The sequence below is a fragment of the Notolepis coatsorum genome (genome assembly GCF_963971535.1).
Source record: "Notolepis coatsorum genome assembly, chromosome: 7".
Classification (NCBI taxonomy): Eukaryota; Metazoa; Chordata; class Actinopteri; order Aulopiformes; family Paralepididae; genus Notolepis; species Notolepis coatsorum.
In genome coordinates, this window is record NC_140171.1 from 42,700,121 (window position 1) to 42,720,722 (window position 20,602).

At 44.1% G+C, this 20,602-nt stretch overlaps 1 protein-coding gene across 2 annotated transcripts in view; it reads right to left on the reverse strand.

The window, feature by feature from the left end:
- kdm4c (lysine (K)-specific demethylase 4C) overlaps window positions 1-20,602 on the reverse strand; it is a 111,629-nt gene that overhangs the window by 69,661 nt on the left and 21,366 nt on the right. For both annotated transcript variants that reach the window (XM_084318960.1, XM_084318959.1), the window contains exons 6-10: window positions 14,057-14,106; window positions 13,091-13,194; window positions 10,996-11,133; window positions 6,978-7,171; window positions 44-276 (exon numbers count right to left, since the gene is read on the reverse strand). In XM_084318960.1, the coding sequence (XP_084175086.1) occupies window positions 44-276; window positions 6,978-7,171; window positions 10,996-11,133; window positions 13,091-13,194; window positions 14,057-14,106 (719 nt within the window). The remainder of the gene's footprint in view (window positions 1-43; window positions 277-6,977; window positions 7,172-10,995; window positions 11,134-13,090; window positions 13,195-14,056; window positions 14,107-20,602) is intronic.

Here is a 20,602-nt window from a genome sequence, read left to right on the forward strand (position 1 = left end):
CGGATCTCAACCATCAGACCTTCAAATGGCAGCAGTCTCTTACCAGGGACCTGGAGGGGGGTGAGGGGCTGGTTGCATTTAGACCCAGTCCCCTCTTGGTCCTCCTCCGTCTCCCCTGCAGCCGCGCAGGCCGCCTGGCTCAGGGACCTCCGCACCTTGGGCCCGGGCAGGGCGCCCAAGCCTCTCTTCTTACTGCTGCACACCACAGAGCCTCCCTCCAGGGCAACGTGCTCCTCAGTGGTCCTGAGGCGCTTGGAGCGAGTGCGTGAGTGGATGCTGGTGGAAGAAAATCAGGAAAGAAAGCCCAACGAGGATTCAAACCCTGATTTCTTTTTTAACTTACATTTTGTATTAACATTTATAGACAAACAACACTTACACAATACCTACAATGACTTCAACAACACAACAGTACATCCACATGGGCCCCTTGAATTCGGCCGCGCTCAGCCTACTAGACCTCCATGAGAGGGACCCCCCCCCTCTCCCGCCATCGACCCCCAGAAACGGGGCTCCCCCACATCCCAGGGCCGTCCCACGCGGGGCAGAGAACTCAGCGACATGGGTACCTTGAATTTGATTGGGCCAGGCCCAGCAGAGGTTCGAGGGGTGGCACTCCCCCCCCCCCCCCACCGAACCAAGCCCGCTACCTCCCATGTCACCAAGCACCCCACCCCACGGCCGACGACCCCACAACATCCAAGACCCCCCCCCCCCCCCCCCGGGCCAAACCGCGGAAACGATGGTCCCCCTCCTCCGACATCCCCTCCCCTGAGTTAAGCCCATTGGAGCCCCCCATATCCCAGGCCGCTGTGCTCGCAGCCGGGCCCCCAGCGACACGGGTCCCTTGAATCAATTGGGCCAGGCCCAGTAGAGGAAAGGATAGGGGACTCCCCCCCACCGAGCCAAGCCCGCTATTTCCCATGCCACGAGAGCCCCACCCCACGCCCACCGACCCCCCAACACACAGGGTCCCGCCGGGCAAAGCCCAGCCGCTCTGATCCCCCCCGAGAGAAACCCCTCCCTCCCGCCCTCCTCCCCGAGAAACAGAACACCCCCATATCCTGGTCCACCATGCGCGGAGCTGAGCACCCAGAGCCCCCACCCACCCCCGCCCGACCGCCAGGCCCCCGGCCCACGAGAACCCCAAGCCCAGGCCCGCAGAAGGCCAAAGCACCACGCCTCAAGGGCCCCCCGACCCCCTGCGACCCCAAGCCCGGTGCCCCCCCCCCGGCCCGGTGACCAGACCGCCCAGACCGCCACGGCGGCCGAGGACCCCAGGAAACCCCACCCCCCCACAACACGCAAGGCCCCCCCTCCCCCGGGTCGAACCGCCGGCCCCTCCCCTCGACCCCCCCCCCCCCACTGAACCCAGCTTGCCCACCTCTGTACCTCCCATGTCACCGACATCACCGCATACATTTATGAAAATAAACACAATAAGAAAAAATCACATGAATATAAATGGTTATATGGTTATATGGTTCGGTTTGGAGGGGGATCAGCCCTCCCACTGGAGAAGCCCCCCCCCCCCCCCAGAGACGGAGACACCCCCCAAAGGAGATTCTCCAAGCCTCTCTTCATGTCCAACATTTTGAATTCTTGTCCTTCATATTTGTCCATGTGCACATTTAAAGCAACTGCTATTCTAACATAACTCTGAAGAAATAATACAGTATATAAGAAGACTAAAGACAATTGGCACTTCCCAGGTAATTTTTTTTAACCCTGTTTGACCCCCGTTGGCGGTTCCTGGAGAGGGCCCCTCCTATAACGACGGAGATATTCCCAGTGGGGATTCTCCAATGTCCCTATTATTGTCCAACATTTTATTAGAATTTTTATCTTTCATAATGATAGTACATTTCCCGAGCTCCCGATCAGGTCTCCAGATGTGATTCCCCATGTTCCCGTCATTCAAACCCTGATTAACATGGAAAAGTGGTTTAAGGCAAGACTATTTTGTGATTTCTGGAGCGAGGCCTTTTGGCCTTAACTCTTTAATTGCCAAACCAGAGATAAGTCGGGTTAACTCGCCATGCGTTGGCTGCCAGACCAGAGATATCTCAGGTTTTGGTCGTTTATTCGATATTTGTATTCATTATTCATCCAGGGATCTTGGTGTTACCATAGAATGAGTCTGAGATCGCCAAAGTGCAATACCGGCCGCATCCAGCTAGACGGCGGTATCGAGCACCCTTTGAAACCTTATATCTTGGCCTGTACAACCATACAACGGTCTTCGGGCGCAGTTTTCTTGGTCGAGCGGTTCTCCCGGTTCCATTGAAGCGCGTCAAATATCCCCGATCCATATGTTGTGGTGGGTTATGCCGTGGACCAAATGGACATCGGATGTACCAGATGGCGATCAAACAATTGGAATATTATTTTTGGAATACTCCTGATCACAGGTAAGGACTATCTGTCAATTTTAGCTTGATCGTGCAATGCTTTTATACCGATCGGGCTGATACGCGTTTTTAGTGTTCAATATGAATGCCGTTACTGGCAATCAAATAATCAGAAACGACCCCCCCCCCTTTCATGCATTCATGATGGAACATAATACCTATTATATAGATTTGATTTGGGAATAGTAGCGTGTCCAGGCAAGAAACGGCAATGCTTATAGTAGGATTCACATACGAGGCTATAACACAGCCTTTCGGTAATTACCCCAGACCACTCTAAAACCATACTTATATTCACCATGGTATAACACGGGAACGTATGGATGAAAAAAGTAATTATTTTTCACATACTGAACGATAGATAGTTGATGTCAAATGGGCCATAGTATTGTATCCATAGCTATAATATAGAATACAGTTATAGCTCTACAAACAAGGTGACACACTCCTATCTTTTAAAGCATGGCATTGCTACGACAGGCCCCGTCTAGTAGCTGGCGCTAGGGGTGGACGGTATAAACGGTATACGGTATAAACGGTATGAATTTGCTCTACGGTATGGATTTTGAGTATACCGTGTAACCGGTAGTGCAGCTCTAAAATAGCAATGACGTCATGTAACCACAGCGCGACTATTTCACTGGCATTTGCCCCTAAAAATAGATAGAATTAGTCATAGATAATAGATATGTGCGAACTGGAAAAAGTTATTTAGGAGGCTTCGCGCAGTGGGCGTGCCAGCCCCTACCGCACGCATGTAAACACGGGTCTAGTAGTCTAGTGGGACGGGACACGGGAGCTGTCGGCGTCTCCCTGAGCTAACGTTAGCTTAGCTACCGTTACAAAATGACCCAGTCAACTATTCACTTTTAGTTTAATACATGATGGGGCATTGTCTAACCGAACGGTATCTAGTCGGCCAGCTACCGATAGCTCCTGACATCAACAAACGCTCCACAAAGTCTAGTACTAGAGACGTGTATGCTACCTGTTAGCTCACGTTAACACAAGTTAGTTCACCGTTCAAAACGAAATGTCCCATTGAACTAAATAATTCACTGAGGCGTTGTATTAACGTTATATATGCAGTAGCTACAGATAGCTCATGATATCAATGTCTTATAACACTGATTCGATGCGTATTCGAGCTGAGGGCTTGCTAACGTTATAATACCAATACAATAGGGTCCAGGTGCAGCGCCGGAGAATCCTGGCCGTAGCTCTGCTCGAGGCTACTCGAGTATAGGTCCAGGTGCAGCTCCGGAGAATTCTGGCCGTAGCTGGAGGCTACTAGAGTACACACAGACAGTGGAGCTTGTTGCGTGGTGGCGATGTCTCGCAGATAATACCAGTACAAGTCTAATTATATAATATATATATTTTATAAAAAAAAATATATATATATAAAATAAAATTAAATTTTTTATCAAAAACGATGATACCGTGATATATACCGTTACCGTCTATGCTTCAAATTATACCGTGATATAAATTTTAGACCATACCGTCCACCCCTAGCTGGCGCTGAATGAGATAAGATCCCCTCCAGTCAGATGTTTTTTCTTTTATTCTTAAACATTTTCTATATTGAATAACAATTTTTATAAAATGTTTTTCCACCAAAGTGTTCAATAAAACAATGGCATAGCAGCATCTCCACACGTTTAACCTCGTTAAGAATGCAAGGAGCTATGAATATGCAAATTGGCAAAAAGCACCCATTGACCTACATCCCAAGCAACTCAGATTTCGAGGAAGTATGCAGAAACTGAAAAAAAATAATAATGTGACAAGGGCACTCTGGTGACAAGTTCTGCACAAATAACAATCTGTATAGTCAAAGGCATGCCTCCAAGAGGAGTTAAAGGGGACATGTACTGCTATTCCTAGCACTATTTGGGCAACTTTACACAATTCCTGTGAGTGTATTGAAGACATCTGTACGTTTTCTTTAAAGAAAATGCATTGTTTTATATTTCTAATCAAGTACTCAAAACCATAATTTTTCAGCTTCAAGATTTCAGGCTGTTATGGCCTGGCTCCGCCCATAAGCACTTTGAGTGACAGTCAGTCCACACAGTCTGCGACTGATAGACAGACAGACAGACAGACAGACAGACAGACAGACAGACAGAGAGAGAGAGAGAGAGAGAGAGAGAGAGAGAGAGAGAGAGAAGGGCGGCTACGTGGCGTAGTGGGCAAGGCGCTCGCCACGAAGTTTAGCTGGTCGTCCGTACTAATACACATTGGCCGTATTAGGGGGTGGGAAACTGATGGGTGGGGATCGGGCATTGTGGACAGCGACTCCTACAGGTCGGTTGGTGCGCCTGCGCAGTAGAATCAGGAAAGTGTCGGGGGCAGCGTGAGCCTCCCACACGTTACTCCTCGCCACTGAGAGATCGAGCTGCGCAGGTGAAAAGATGCGACTGCTGTTACCTCAAGTACCGGAGGGGACTTGTGCTATGTATGACTTAGTCCACATTGCAGCCGGCTTGTGGGAGGCAAGAAACAGCGTCCGTGACAGGGGAGGGTTGAATTGGATGATACGAAATTGGGATGGGAGAAAATATAGAAAAAAATGGGAGAAAAAGTGGATCCAAAAAAAAGAGAGAGAGAGAGAGAGAGAGAGAGAGAGAGAGAGAGAGAGAAAGACGGGCCGTTCTTTTTTTCTCTGCCTCTCGGTGTGCTGCGCGACAGCTTGTGGGGGGGGGGGCCTCCCTTCCTCCCTCTCTCTTCCTTTTTTTCTTTCCATCACTCTCCCGTTCAGAGGTGTGTCGCGCGGAGGTCCGCGCGGCAGGTCCCCCCCCCCCCCCCCCCACTGGAAAACTCTTGCAGAAATCTGAATAATGTAAGTATTTACCTGAATAAATTAAATACAAATCTGAGAACAGGGCCCCGTTCCCCATACCTGGTTCAACTAAATCCATCAAAAGTCCCATTAGCCAGCTTAAATTAACCCGATGATTGAAGTCAGGCTATTCGGTCTCAAACAATCTCATTCATTCGAACCAGACTTCAGTAATCAGGATAATTGCGCATGGCCACCTTATCTAAAAAGGGGGAGGTGTCGAAAACCAAGATTTTCTAACGGGAAGATATCCCAGACAAGTTAAATGCATATCTATAGGCACATTTTAAGTCCCTCATTACCCCAATCAATCAGATTATATTTCTTTAAATGTGCCTGCTGGCAGTAGGCTTAATGGAATGAATAATCTAATGATCTTGCTAGCGAAAATAATTATTTTAACTCTTTCAAAATAAGTAGATAAAAACAAGCCCAAAGAGTATCTAATTGATACAAATGAATAGATACTTATGAGGATATATGTACTGTATGCGCTCAGGTATCATGTACTATATAAATACATGGTTCCCAAAGTTTTCAAGGCGCGACCCCCGAAATAACGGTCAGAGAGGCTTGGAGGCTATTAACAGTTTCACTATTAATCAGGGTTTAATCTGTTTCGGACATCATCCATAAATGCATTGAATTGATTAACCTTTGGTTTATACCAGTCATGTTCATCACCCTCTTTTTCATCATCAGATAACAGTGCTTGAACAGATTGATGCATTTTCTCAAATTCATTCATCAAAACATCAAAGGCTTGCAATTGCTCAATCACTTTTCCCACGTCCACGTCATCAAGTCCAACTCATTCTTGCACCTAGTCAACAAACCCAGCTTCGCCCTGCGAGAGCCAATCAATTTAACCAGGCTCTCAGCCTTTTTAATCCCAGTTACAATATCACAATAACGTGTGACAGTGATACAATTCAACAATCCAGATTCAGATTCCTCGTAATTCACATCCACAATCCATGTGTAAAGACGCTTCAATTTATACTTGAATGAAACACAATCCGTGCGCTCCGGTTAACCAAATGCATCCGCAGCGGAGAATATGAAACGGATCAGAGCCAAACGCCCGGTAGGCCTTCCACAATAACTTCGGATCCAAGTTTCATTCATTCAAAATATCCCAGCGGGATTCACATTTGCAATGCTCCATTATTAAAATAACCACAGTGTGTGTCGTGTGCGCCGTAGCTATGATGTGCATTATTTAGGACAAAGTAAATCCATAGGGTGAATATGATTTATTATCAGCATTTAAAAAAAAATTATTTTACATTTCAAAAGCATTTCTTTTACCAGTTTAATGTATTTAAATTGTTTTTAATTATAGGCATATTTCACACATTCTATGAAATCAATACATTCTGGAAATCATCTCGCGACCCCCCCACGGCTGCTCGCGACGCCTCTAGAAAAACTAAGCACAAAAACATTATTCAGAATGGTATAATGGGATCTCTGAGGAAGGGAGCTGCCATTTCTTTTTTTGCGAGGGAGTGGCCAGCTTATCCAGCTAACTCAAGTAAACCTGCTCTGGAACAGGTTAAAATTGTTCGATCTGTTGCCATAGTGATTTAGCCAAACTTGCTTTGTGGAACCGAAAAGCCTGACTTATGTCAAGTTATCCTGAAAATTATCTGGCTAACTCAGTTAGCCACGTACGAGGAACAGGGCCCAGGTGGAATACAGTGAGAATACAGTACCTCTTATTGACAGGTTTAGTCTTGCGCCGCCTCTGTAGCCAGCTCTGCAGCTCAGGCGTGGTACTGGGCGTGGCTCGGGTGTGGTCCAGGGGCGCAGAGTCTTTTCCAACCATCCAGTTGGCATAGCGATCAGGCTGAAAGCGCTTCACAAAGGGCTCCATAGAGATCTTCACCATGTCTTTACTACACGTGCACTACAGGAGGGAAGGAGAAGAGAAAGAGACAATAGTAAAACCCTACAAAGAATGGATGTATTACAGAATTAATAGAAATTACAGGCATTTGTATCCTCTTAACAGGTGGGGTACCGTATTCGGGCCAACGTGCCCATGGGCGGAAGGCACAAAGTCACGGCACTTTGCGAGCGTCTAGCGGCTCAGGGCTGAATTTTTTTGCCGAACATATAAATTACCGTTAGAAAGATCTATCAAATTGTGTTGCCGTTGGAACGCCACCTCACTTGACCAAATCCGTGCCTCGGTTCTCGAGTTACATGACAATATGTCAGGCGAGCGTCTTTTTACACATTGCGCGTCAGATGACCACCACGGACTCCCGACGCTCCAGAACTGACAATGATCCGCTGATGGCGAGAATTATTAGTCAGCGTTATAGCCAATGAGTGTACCTTTCCAGCGATACCCCACGTGGGGGGGTGCGAATAAGGGATCTAGGTGAAAGTTGACGAGCGAAAACCAGAAGTGAATCACACTTCAGAATGAACGGCCGTGGATGAGGAAATGGATTTTGGAGAGCTTTATTTTTTGTCGTACGGTTTACCCGAATCTCTCTCAAAGACCCATTTCTGAACAGATTATTATTCAATTTGGCTGACGCTTTTATCCAAAGCGACTTACAAGTTCTGTACGACAAGTCATCAGGAAAGGCACAACTATCAGCTGAGTAACAATGTTCATCAAAGTGTTGAGTGCTATAGTGTAGTTTAGTATATTAGGACAAGTGCATGACAGTAAGGTTAGTTAGGGTTAGACTTTTTATATATATTTTTTAAATGTCAGATAATGGTTGAAGAAGTGAGTCTTTAGTCGATGGCGAAAGATTAGACAGGTTTCGGCTGTCATAATTGTGCTGGGGAAGTTCGTTCCATCATTGTGGGGCAAGGACTGAGAATAGGTGGCTTCTCCTTGATGACCCTCCCGGAGCTCGGATAGGTGTGGGTCTGAGGCGGCCAGAAGATGCAGAGCGTAGGTAGGGGTCTTGAGGGTGTGTAGTTAGAGACCATTGACCTGAGGTAGGCGGGAGCGGTTCCCTTTGCCGCACGGTATGCTAGGTTCAGGTTGAGGGCCTTGAAGCGGATTCGGGCGGCAATGGGGAGCCAGTGCAGGTCCCTAAGAAGTGGGGTGACATGGGCTGACTTCAGTAGGTTTGAGAACAGGTGAGCCGCTGCGTTCTGAATGAGTTCAAGAGGCTTGGTGGCAGTGGCCTGGAGGCCAGCAAGCAGTGCGTTGCAGTAGTCAAGGCAGGAGATGACTGTTGATTGGACGAGGAGTTGGGTGGCTTCTTTTGTCAGGAAGGGGCGGATCATTCTGACATTGCTCAAGAGGAATCTGCAGGTTCTGGTTGTTGTTGCAATGTGAGCGGAGAAGTTCAACCGGTCGTCGAGGACAACACCAAGGTTCTTGGCGGTCGGGCACGTGGTCACAGCTGCATTCTCGACTGTGATGGAAAGGTCGGTCAGGGGGGAGGATTTGGCCGGCAGGTGAAGCAATTCTGTTTTGCTTAGGTTCAGTTTGAGGTGGTTGGTCATCATCCAGGCAGAGATGTCGGACAGACAGGCCAAGATCCGCTCAGAGACACGGGTGTCTGAGGGGAGGAAAGGAGAGGAAGAGTTGAGTATCATCGGCATAGCAATGATACGATAAGGCATGAGACGTGATAATGTTACCCAGAGATTTAGTGTAGAGGGAGAAGAGAAGGAGTCCAAGGAACGAGCCCTGGGGGACACCCGTCCGCAGGGGGCGGGGGCGGACAGGGTCCCTCTCCATGTCACTTGGTAGGAGCGGCCCTTGAGGTATGATGTCAGCCATGTCAGCGCAGAGCCAGCCACTCCCATTCCTGTGAGGGACACGAGGAGGATCTGATGGTTGACTATTATACCAATTTTTTTGTATTGCAACCACTACAGAAAAATGTGAGTACACAAGTTCAACTCAAGTTCAGACTTCTGTTACTCTATGTCATTAGCACTAAAGGTGATTTTCCTTTTTTGAATTAGTAACTTCAGAATGTTATCATTCAAAAGAGACCAGGCTCATGCATGTGCTATAGTATGAAGCTAAGCTTTGCAAAAAAAGTATGCAGTCCTCAAGTTCAAGTGGGAAAAACAGGCCACTTTTCTGGGTGCCTGTTAAGAGGTTAAGCTGCCGTGACGTCATTTGCATTTCTCCAATGCGTGCAGAGCACTGTTCTTCCTCGCTATTCTTCTGCACTCAGAGGCAGCTGGCTGTTATGTGGATGCCTTCTAACCATTAATGTCCTAACAAACTGACGTTAGCGCAACTTTGCTAGCTAGCTGGCAAAATCCTGGTCATGTTCTTTGTTTGGCGGCTATTAGCTGCTCGTTACGATTTGTACAGTATGTTTCCCTCTGGTTCTTGCACCAATATGACTCTGAGAGGTCAATGTTCAGAAAGGATCTGTTCAATTCAAGCCTAACCTTGCATTTAGGATTCAAATAAGGTAACATGAGATTTAGTCAAGTCAGATGTGAAGATTTTAAAACCGTGATGGTATGTTTTCAATTTTAGTCTAATACAACAGGTCTTTTGAAATGGAAAATGTATTTGTATAGCCTGAGATCACATGGAATAGCCCCCATGGGCTGTACATGTCTTCTTGTATAAGTCAAGAAGAAACATCACAAAAGATCAAAAACCACCATGAAATCCAAATATGCAAAACACCCAGACTTTCCCCAATGAAGATAAGGAACAACTCACTAAAAACCTAGCAATAGGAGAAAAAAGCACCACAGGTGATGTGGAGGAGAGAAACCTCAGATGGGCTGTTCAAAGGGGATCCCCCAACTTGGAAAACAAAATGGTGCCGCACTGTCCGGCCGCCTCTCTGTGGGCTCCGTCGAGATTGTGCTTAATTTTGTAAATTTTTATAGTTTTACTTACTTTTTTCACTGTATGAAGCACACTCTCAGGGGCTCATACAGAACCAAGCATTTCACCGTAAAGTATGTGTATTTTATTGTGATATTTAATAAACAAACTTAAACTTGGATGTCTGTGATAATATAGTGTTGGATGATAGATGAATGGAGAATAGAACAGGCGAATAATTGGTATGAATGTATATACATGTAATGAAACAATGTATGACCGACCTCCTCCTCCACTTTACACAACATTTCATTCAAAGGAACACCCCAACATTATGGGAAAAGCTTACCGTCTTCTCTAGAGTCAAACAAGAATATAGACACCAATTTCTCTGTGTGTTCAGTAAAAAGATATCCAGCTGATAGCAAAAATGTATGGAAGCGGATAGCCTAGCTGTTGGCCAAAAACACCTCTCCCGGAGTTGTGGCATAGGCTGGTGATCCATATCCGCTTCCATTCATTTTGTGCTAAGCTAGGCTAGCTTGCAGCCGGATAGCTTCCTACTGAACGCACAGTAAAGAGGAAATTGGTATCCATCTTCTTGTCTGACTCTGGAAAAGATGGTAAGTGCATTTCCCATAATGTTGCCATGTTCCTTTAAGGATTTCAAACTTCAGTATGCATGGTAATGTATTCATGAGATATGAACAGAGTTGAATTGTATGATGCTAATAGCAACACATTTTGATGTATGACACACTAAGTTTTGCCATATGGCCTGTGTGCACCAGAAGCAGCGTTTCTCTACTGAACACAGAGAGGGAATTGGTATCCATCTTCTTGTCTGACTCTAAAGAAGTGCATTTCCCATAATGTTGGCGTGTTCCTTTAAGGTTCTACTGATTCTTTGCCCACTTTTCAATACAGATCCCATAGCTAGACGTTACCTGTGTGGCCACCCTGCCATAGTCTATCCAGCGGACACTGGCAAAGTTGGTGGACTCGGCGCAGTTGAAGCCGTGGTTGAAACCGGCATGGTAGCCGTAGGGGAAGGTGATCATGAACTCCCCTGCTTCCTGAGTAATCTGATGACAGAAGACAAGAGAGCAGCTGGGGTTATAGAGTGGAAGAGGAAGTGAAGCTACGGTTAAAGACCAGGGTCAATATTCACTCGCAGAGTGGGAGTACTGATCTAAAGTCAGCTGCAGTCAGTATGTTAGTTTGAATAAGGTCATGAGTACTGATCTAAAGTCAGCTGCAGTCAGTTTGTTAGTTTGAATAAGGTCATGTAGACTAAATCTCCCTGGGCACTGACCCCAAATCAGCAGTAATATACTGGGCAGCTTTGTGAATATGGGCCCAGCCATAATTAAGTGAGTGAATTATATGGCAAATAAAAGGTCATGCCACTCTAGCAGTCAAAATCCAGAGTTCTTGCAGCCAATCAAACTCGAGACTATTTATACAGCTTGGCTACAATTCTAAATGAATTCCATGTAGTGGGAATTAAATACCAAACCTGCCCACCTTGGCATTCAGACCTGAGATTTATCTGTGTAATGAAGCTCTTACTGGACAGCTGCATGCGGAGGGGGGGGGGGGGTTCCCCAAAACACAGATACGTGCTGAGAGGTGTAATGAGATTCAGACTTGCGGTATCTGCTCTTGACAGAAGGTGGAACAAGTCTACAGAACCTGGCTGTATTAAAAGAAAAACTATCATTTGAAACGTATCCATGTAATAATAGGCCTGACCTCAAGCGAGTTCCCTCGCCTGTGGATATGAATAAGCCTGTTAGGTTGGTTTATGAAACAACATTTTTACATTTTACAATAGAAATGCTATTTGACACGTTAGCAAATGCTCCACCCATTCAATTGGTAGTGACAATTGATGATTGACCGAGGTCCAAATTAAGTATGTAACCCTATAGTAATAACGATATGATTATGAAAAGCCATGCATTATATTAGGCCATATTGATCCTCCACACTTCCAGACACAATTTACACAGGGTTTAAGAATAGGCCTGCTCATGTAAGGTACGTGAAGTACTGTACCACGATGAAACTAATAACGGCTTTCCAGACAACAGTATGATGGGTGATTAAATGCACAAGCTCTCACAAATTACTCTGCACTGTGTAAGCTACATGGCCATCCCCAAGAGGCTACACCTGATAAGATGGGATTGTAGTTGCTTCTTTGATAGGACTATTGATTAATATGTACTCCTAATTGTGCAGAAAGTTCCATTGTAGCCCATTGAAAAGAAAAGGGAAATATTGTTTAAGGCAACGCCCTCACCTTGGAATGCTGGGTTATCTTGAATTATGCAAGGAAACGTAGTACACGAAAATGCTGGTATTCAAGTGGGCAGATGCTGGGGATGGCAATTTGAATATTCCACCCTGAACTTATCAAAGGGGTTGAGTGCCTACCTTATCAAAGGGGATGAGTGCCTACCTTATCAAAGGGGATGAGTGCCTACCTTATCAAAGGGGTTGAGTGCCTACCTTATCAAAGGGGTTGAGTGCCTACCTTATCAAAGGGGATGAGTGCCTACCTTATCAAAGGGGTTGAGTGTCTACCTTATCAAAGGGGTTGAGTGCCTACCTTATCAAAGGGGTTGAGTGCCTACCTTATCAAAGGGGTTGAGTGCCTACCTTATCAAAGGGGTTGAGTGCCTACCTTATCAAAGGGGATGAGTGCCTACCTTATCAAAGGGGTTGAGTGCCTACCTTATCAAAGGGGTTGAGTGCCTACCTTATCAAAGGGGTTGAGTGCCTACCTTATCAAAGGGGATGAGTGCCTACCTTATCAAAGGGGTTGAGTGCCTACCTTATCAAAGGGGTTGAGTGCCTACCTTATCAAAGGGGTTGAGTGCCTACCTTATCAAAGGGGTTGAGTGCCTACCTTATCAAAGGGGATGAGGGGCTACCTTATCAAAGGGGTTAAGTGCCTACCTTATCAAAGGGGTTGAGAGGCTACCTTATCAAAGAGGATGAGTGCCTACCTTATCAAAGGGGTTGAGTGCCTACCTTATCAAAGGGGATGCCATACTTCTTCAGTACAGAGGGGGAGATTAGAGTCATCTTGTGACGAAGAAAAGCCTCACATCCCTTAAAACTGTTGGGAAAGAAACCTGACAAACACACACACACAGACACACACACAGTAAATACACAGAGACAGATTGTGCAGCTACCAAAAAGCTGAGTAAGTCAGGGTTCTACTTCAGAGACAAAGTTTGTTTTTCACTACAAGCCACATGTTAACTTGGATGGATTACAATGATATTTTGTGTATGAATGAATACCCAAGTGCAGTACACAAACTGTATCCACTTATAATGGAGCTCTAAGGTTAGTTTCCAACCCTCACCATTATTCGCTATATCAGCTAACAGGAAGGCCATGCCTAGCAATTAGGTGGCAAACAGTGTAATTTGTTTGCAGACAAGGGCCATGTGGTCCAATTGTTCTTCACTTGTCTAGACAGCTATAAACAACAACGGCTGAGATGCCATGCCTGCATTTCATACAGAGTGGCCAATATAATAACTAGATTTAAGAAGCATAGCTTTTTATTTTTTACATTTTTATTTATGAACACATAGTTAAACAAACGGGAAAACAATTATAATTTATTTAATTATTTATTTTAGCTTTGCATCCCAATCCATTTGAAAGTCAATGCAACAGAACATAGAAATCTAGACATTTTAAACTAAAATTGAAGGACTGAGTGCACATATTAAACAGTCAACAATCTCATCACTAAAATGGCACTTCCCTATTTTGTACTGGTTTTTATAGTATTGTATGTTTGATATCGGTTCAATGAATAACTTGTTATATACTGTTCCCTTGGCCAAGAGTCTATTGCAAATAGAGATGTTCCCTTCAAAGTGACCATGTTATATATATATATATCTTGTAAAAACGTTTCAATAATCAAATCTAATTGATCAGATTCACACAATGATGATGTATAAGATTGATTACCAGTTGCCAGACGCTCCAGCCTCTTCCCATGCTCAGGAGGAATGGCATACCTGTCAGAAACACAAGACAAGACAGGTAGGTGCCAGTCAGACTCAGAGAAAAAGAGAGGGGGGGAGGAGAGAGAGAAACACAGAGAGAAGAGGGAAACAGAGTGTGTGTACGCGTGTGTGCATGTGTGTACAATATGTAACTCTGTATACACAACCTATTCATTACTCCAACACTGTACACATAGAGATACATCGTTTATGAGTGGTGATTGTAGGATTGTTGTCACCAAGCTCTCCAAGAGAGAATTTGCCATCACAAGAGTGCCATCAAGTGGTGGATGAAGGAATAGCTGGTACTTGAGCATGAATAACGACCAGCCTGACAGCTCGCTGGAAATACAACAGCACTACAACATGCTGGGAGGAAGTTGGGTCCAGTTTGACAAGTGGAGTCAAATTATTTGTAGGGGTGAGTGAAAGTATAACACTCATCAAATATTTAAACGGAGATTCAGACTTTATTCGCCCACCTAGGTGACATGCAACATAAAAGCATAAATGTACACCAAAAATGGACACACAAAACACATAAGAAATTAGCTGCATGCATATTACCATCCAAATATTAGATGAGAGTTACAATATCGTGTTGCTGTAAATTAAGGGCTTAATTGCGAGTTCACCCTTTGATCTGGTTCTCCCTCTGTGGCACATTGCTGATGCAGTCGGAATTCTAACGATGCCCTAAGTTCCTGACAGGAAATCTGGAGAGACTGATAGAATTCCCCCATGGTTCTACTAGGCATTCCATTTGACTCACACCTTCCTCACAGCATCCTCCTCCTCCCCTGAGGTCTGTGGCGTTTCTGTCATCATATCACCTGTCAACCTTACAGAGCTGTGGGAGGGGAGAGAGGGAGAGAGGCATCTCTACGCTGCTCCCCTCCAGGGATGAGCTGTCAAGATGAAAGATCAAAGTTTATGTGTGTGTGTGTGTGTGTGTGTGTGTGTGTTTGCCCGGGGCACTAGACAGGTAGTGTGTGTGTGTGTGTGTGTGCACGCGCCACTGTCTGGTTGTGACACTGATCCCTGTGTTGCAGGACTCTCTGCTCTAATGAGCAAAGCTCCCTCTCTGGGACGAGTGTGAGAGATAGAGAGTGAGAGAGATAGAGAGTGAGAGAGAGTCGCTCAGTCCCTCAATGTGTCCTCATACCCAGATTCTCAACTCTTTTCAAGAATCTAACCATTGTAACTGGATGGAATTAGCCCCTACATCATTATGATTCTATGACTTACCTTAACTCATTCAGCGCCAGTTATTACCCTCATTCCTGTAGTCAATGCGCCAGCTTTCCATTGCCTATTTTCACTGTGCGTCACAATGTTTGCAGAGCTATTTCTATATTCTATATTATAGCTATGGAGACAATACTATGGCTCATTTGACAGTCACCATCTCTCGTCCAACATGTAAAAAAAATTGTAAATTTTTTCATGTATACGTTTGTTCGCGTGTTGTCCCCGTGGTGAATATTGTATAGTTTCAGAGTGATCCGGGCTAATTCCTGAAAAGCTGAGTTATGGAGCACTATGTGAATTTTGCTAAAGTCGTTCGCGTTGCTCACCTGGACACGTCACTATTTCAAAATCAAAAGGTATATAATAGGTATTATGTTTCATCATGAATGCATCAAAGGGGGAGGGGGGGGTTTGATGCTCTGATCGTCAGCAACGGCATACGTTTTGGAGTATGTTACATACAAGGGTGTAACTTTGTTGTCAGTGGTGGAGGGGACACATTTGGGGGCGTGGTCAGTGGTCAGAGGGGTGCTACGTATAGTTGTATGGTCACGGGGGGGTCCCCCCTTTTCGTAGATTTGTTTTACAAATCAGTTGTGCAAGTCAATTTTGGTGAGTTGTTTCTATATACAATTCACTTATGACAAGTCATAATGCGCGAGTCTCGGAATGCACGTACTGCGTTGTGTGTGTGTGAGAGAGAGAGAGAGAGAGAGGAGAGAGAGAGAGACAGAGAGAGAGCTATCGCGCTATTTATTATCTACAATGTATAAAACAACAGCCTAGAGGCTTTTAAATAGACAGAGATATTTCACAGACACCAAGCAATGCTGTTGCATTTCATGGCAATCTTCAGTCACACAGACCATCGTTCAGTTTCACACCAAACTTTGAGGGGAGGGGTGCTATGTAGCCTACTTGAGCACACCTGAAGACTGGGCTGTTGTTATGCATGAGAGTCAACAAATGCTATCTTTATGCAGCCATTTAACACTTTGACTGCCATGAAACGTGTTTTGACGTCATTGCTGGCCATGCTCAAGTTGCCGGGGGACGCTGTACAGCGTCCTTATATCAATATTTCAAAAATCTGCGATCGGATTCATATGTCCCCTCCGCTGGCCTGAGATCCACCAGCAGGACCCACTGAGCTCTCTGGCGGTTCAGGAGCGCCATCTGGTGGCCGATCGGCGCAATCGCTTTAACAGGAAGTGGCATAGAGGTTGTGCTACGTCCGTAGTACTTCCGGGTGCTCGCTATAGGTCCCGCGACTCTGGCTCGTCACGCTACACAGTGATCGATTGCCAATAACTCGATAAACAACATGATTTGGACGTATATACCATTATACAAGCTGGAGATGGACCGGGTAAATTTACATCCCATAATGATAAGATTTCAACTCTACAATGATCGCCCAACGGCGCGCGGAGACTGGGGTGAGTTTCAGCGTGTAACGTTACCGTCTTCGATACTAACTGCTATTATCAACATTTGACCCACATTAGATGATTGGTATAACGCTGCCCACGGAATTATAAACGGCCCCTAGCCCATCCGGTCAACATCAGATGACGTGTAGTAACTTCTAGAAGTACGTCTAGTTGTAATTTTTTATATCGCGCTGATTGCCATAAAACTGTATTGCATCATCAATATAATGTATTTGGGGCTATAGATCACGTTCTGGAGAAAGCTGCAGAAAGAGATGAAAACATACTTATACATTAGACCATACTTTACTATGAATATGTGAATGAAAAAGTTTAACGTTGCTACACAATGAACAATACATATAGGACTTTGAATGGGCCCTAATAATGGCAATGTAGCAATAGAATTTAAAAAGTTATAGCCCTGCAAAGAAGGGGACTTTCTCCATAGACAAATAGCGCTGGCAATCTATGGTATATCATGAATTTAACCTTAGGCAACCAAAGTGTTAACACAAAAGGATGACCCTCATGCATTGCAAATTTGCATCAAATTCAAAACAGAGTGATGCACAAAATAACTTAAAAGAAAATAATTTAAAACAATGAATAAAGTGTGCATGAAATAGGAGAAAGAAAACGTTAGGAACTTGTTACATTCACCCACACAAGGGCTGAGTAATCACACCCCCCCCCCTCTCTCTCACACACTCTCCCAGCTCTTTCTCTCTTGCCCCTTCCTCATCTCTCTCACCCCCCTCTCTCTCTATATATATCTCACACACACACTTCAGAAACAAACACAGTATCAATGAGAGCATCAATAATACACCTGAGTGAAGTCTAAATAAAAATTAAAAAATTAAAAAAATATCCTAAAAGTTAATCGTGAGTTAAAAAAAATAGTGGCGTTAATAGAATCGGGCGATAACGCGTTAATACCGCGTTAACTTTGACAGCCTTAGTATATGTTTTTGGCAGTCAACCGCTGGCTCCCAATAGCGTATTATATACATGCTTGGCCGGGAGTGCGTTAACCCTTTTCTCGCCAATGACGTGTTACGACGTCATTCTCCGCCATGCGTAATCTGCCAATGACGCCGTACAGAACCGGAAGTTAGGAACCGGTTCCTATTAGAACCGGTTTTCGGTGCCCAACCCTATATTTCACCCACGGAGACTTGACGGGTGCTGTAGATCTCCTCTCAACTCTCCAACGGTTCAAGACCGCCACCTGGTGGCAGATCGGCGAGTTGCCAAAACCGGAAGTGAGCGGCCGGAAGTGGTGCTCACCCATATTCGACACACTGGACATGGATCCGTTGCCATAACTCGATAAACAACATGATTGGACGTATATTAGTATTATACAACCTGGAACTGGACCAACTAGATCGACACCCCATAATAACGATCTTTTTGCTCCAGTAGCATCCCCCATCGCTACGAGGAAGCTGCGGTGAGTTTCAGCGTGTTTGATTATTATTATCCATACAAACTGCACTAGCAGATGATAAATCATAACGTCTAGGACCACGTACAGTTGACATTTTTTATCTGGCGTCAATCGGTATCAAACTACATTCGATGATCTAATATATGTATTTATGGCTATAACTCACGTTCTATGGAATGCTGCAGAAAACGATAAAAACATATTTATACTGTCTTTAGACCGTATTTTAGTATGAATGTGTGAATGAAAAAGTAGAACGTTGCTACATCCTAAACGATAGATACTTGATGTTGAATGGGCCATAGTAATGTCAATTTAGCAATACAATTTAAAAAGTTATAGCCCTGCAAAGAAGGGGAACATCTCCATAGACTTACAGTACTGGCAGAGAAGGGATTAAAATGAGAATAATCTCCGGCAGATAAAGGGTTAAAGATCTCACACAATGGAAATAGAAAGCATTTCACTGCCATGGTTTGAGCGGGATTTACAGTGACATCAGGAGGGAGTGACACCGATGTTAGCTAAAGCTAGGTATTCATTAACTCATTGACTGCCAAAAACGAGTATATTCGATTTTGGCGCACATACGTTGAACGCCAAAAACGAGTATATTCGTTTTATGTAGGGATGTCCGATATTATCGGCCGATATTGGCATTAAAATTTTGATATCGGAAATCGGTATCGGTTTTAATTTTTTTTTACATTTCTATAACCTTTATTTACCCAGGCAAGCAAGTAAGAACAAATTCTGATTTTATTTATTGTCAAAAGTATGCATAATGTTATGTTAATTCCACAACAAAACATATGTAATGTTAATTACCTGAAATTATTCAGGTAATGTGTATGGATTTGGAAACACTGTGATAATGATAGAATCCCGATAGGTGGCAGAGTGCTACCTTTTGAGTACATCTGGGCTAGTTTCCTGTGGGGGATATGGACTCTGGACAGCAAACTGAATCTGTAATGGTGATCGTGTGTAGCAAACAATTGGAGATTATTATGAAGAGGAAAAACAAGGTGACGATCAATCCAGAAGGTGCATTTTCACCAGACTATGTTGGACTCAGCATTTCTGGTAAATCATAAAAATACTAAAGCCAAACCAGCCGAGGATGTAGGGCTGTCTTAAATGCTTCGAAGCTTCGGACGTTCGATTCGATGGCACAAGCTTCGAACATAAAAAAAAAAATCGAAGTTAAAAAAAAAAAAAAAAGAAAAAAAAATATATAATTTTTTTTTCAAAAATAAATTTTTCAATTTTTTTTTTTACTTCGATTGTGTGTGTGTGTGTGTGTGTGTGTGTGTGTGTGTGTGTGTGTGTGTGTGTGTGAACTACCCATCCCAGTTAGGACAGCCGAATCCCGTCCAATCTTTCGCCGTCGACTAAAGACTCACTTCTTCAACCATTATCTGAAATGATAAAAAAAAAAAAAAAAAAAATCTAACCGTGACTAACCTTACTGTCATGCACTTGTCCTAATAAACTAACCTACACTGTAACACGCAACACTTTGATGAACATTGTTACTCAGCTGATAGAGTTGTACCCTTCTTGCTGTCTTGTCGTACAGAACTTGTAAGTCGCTTTGGATAAAAGCGTCAGCTAAATGACTAAATGTAAGTGTGTGTGTGTGTGTGTGTGTGTGTGTGTGTGTGTGTGTGTGTGTGTGTGTGTAGGTGTGTGTGTAGGTGTGTGTGTGTGTGTGCGCACGCACCTTGTAGAATTCCACACTTAAGAAAGAAAGATACTGGGATGAATAAACAAAATAGGAAATAAAATGTAGAAATGCATGCAATACATAAATAAATATGAATCTCCATATATGAAATATAACATTTAGATAAGGTGCTACTGAGATGTTTTGGTGAGTTCTTTGTTTTTTTGTGGAAGTTGCCCTTCTTAAAAATGCATGAACATTCACTGATAATTGGTCTGTAGTGGAGTCTACAAGGTCTACATTGCCGGACCATGTAGAATCCGGACCTTGTAGACTGACATAATTCTGTGCATAGTTTAGTCTACACAGGCCATATTTCAAATAATCAAAATCTTACTTCATTCATCTTAAACATTCTTGATTTGGGGGATTGGTAGTTCCCATGAAATCTGAAGTTGTTCAAACGACAACAGCGATCCACCTTGAATTAAATCACACAGCCGAGTGAAACCTTGTTGGATGCGTCAGTCACGAAAGGGGTTACTTAATTAATTAATCCAACCCACTTTATTTATAGAGCATATTTAAAAACAACAACGTTTACGAAAGTGCTGTACAAGTCCCACAACATAAGATAAAAAAAAAATAAATAAAAAAAAAATGAAAAAAAAAAAAAAAAAAAAAGCTCGGCCCCGAAGC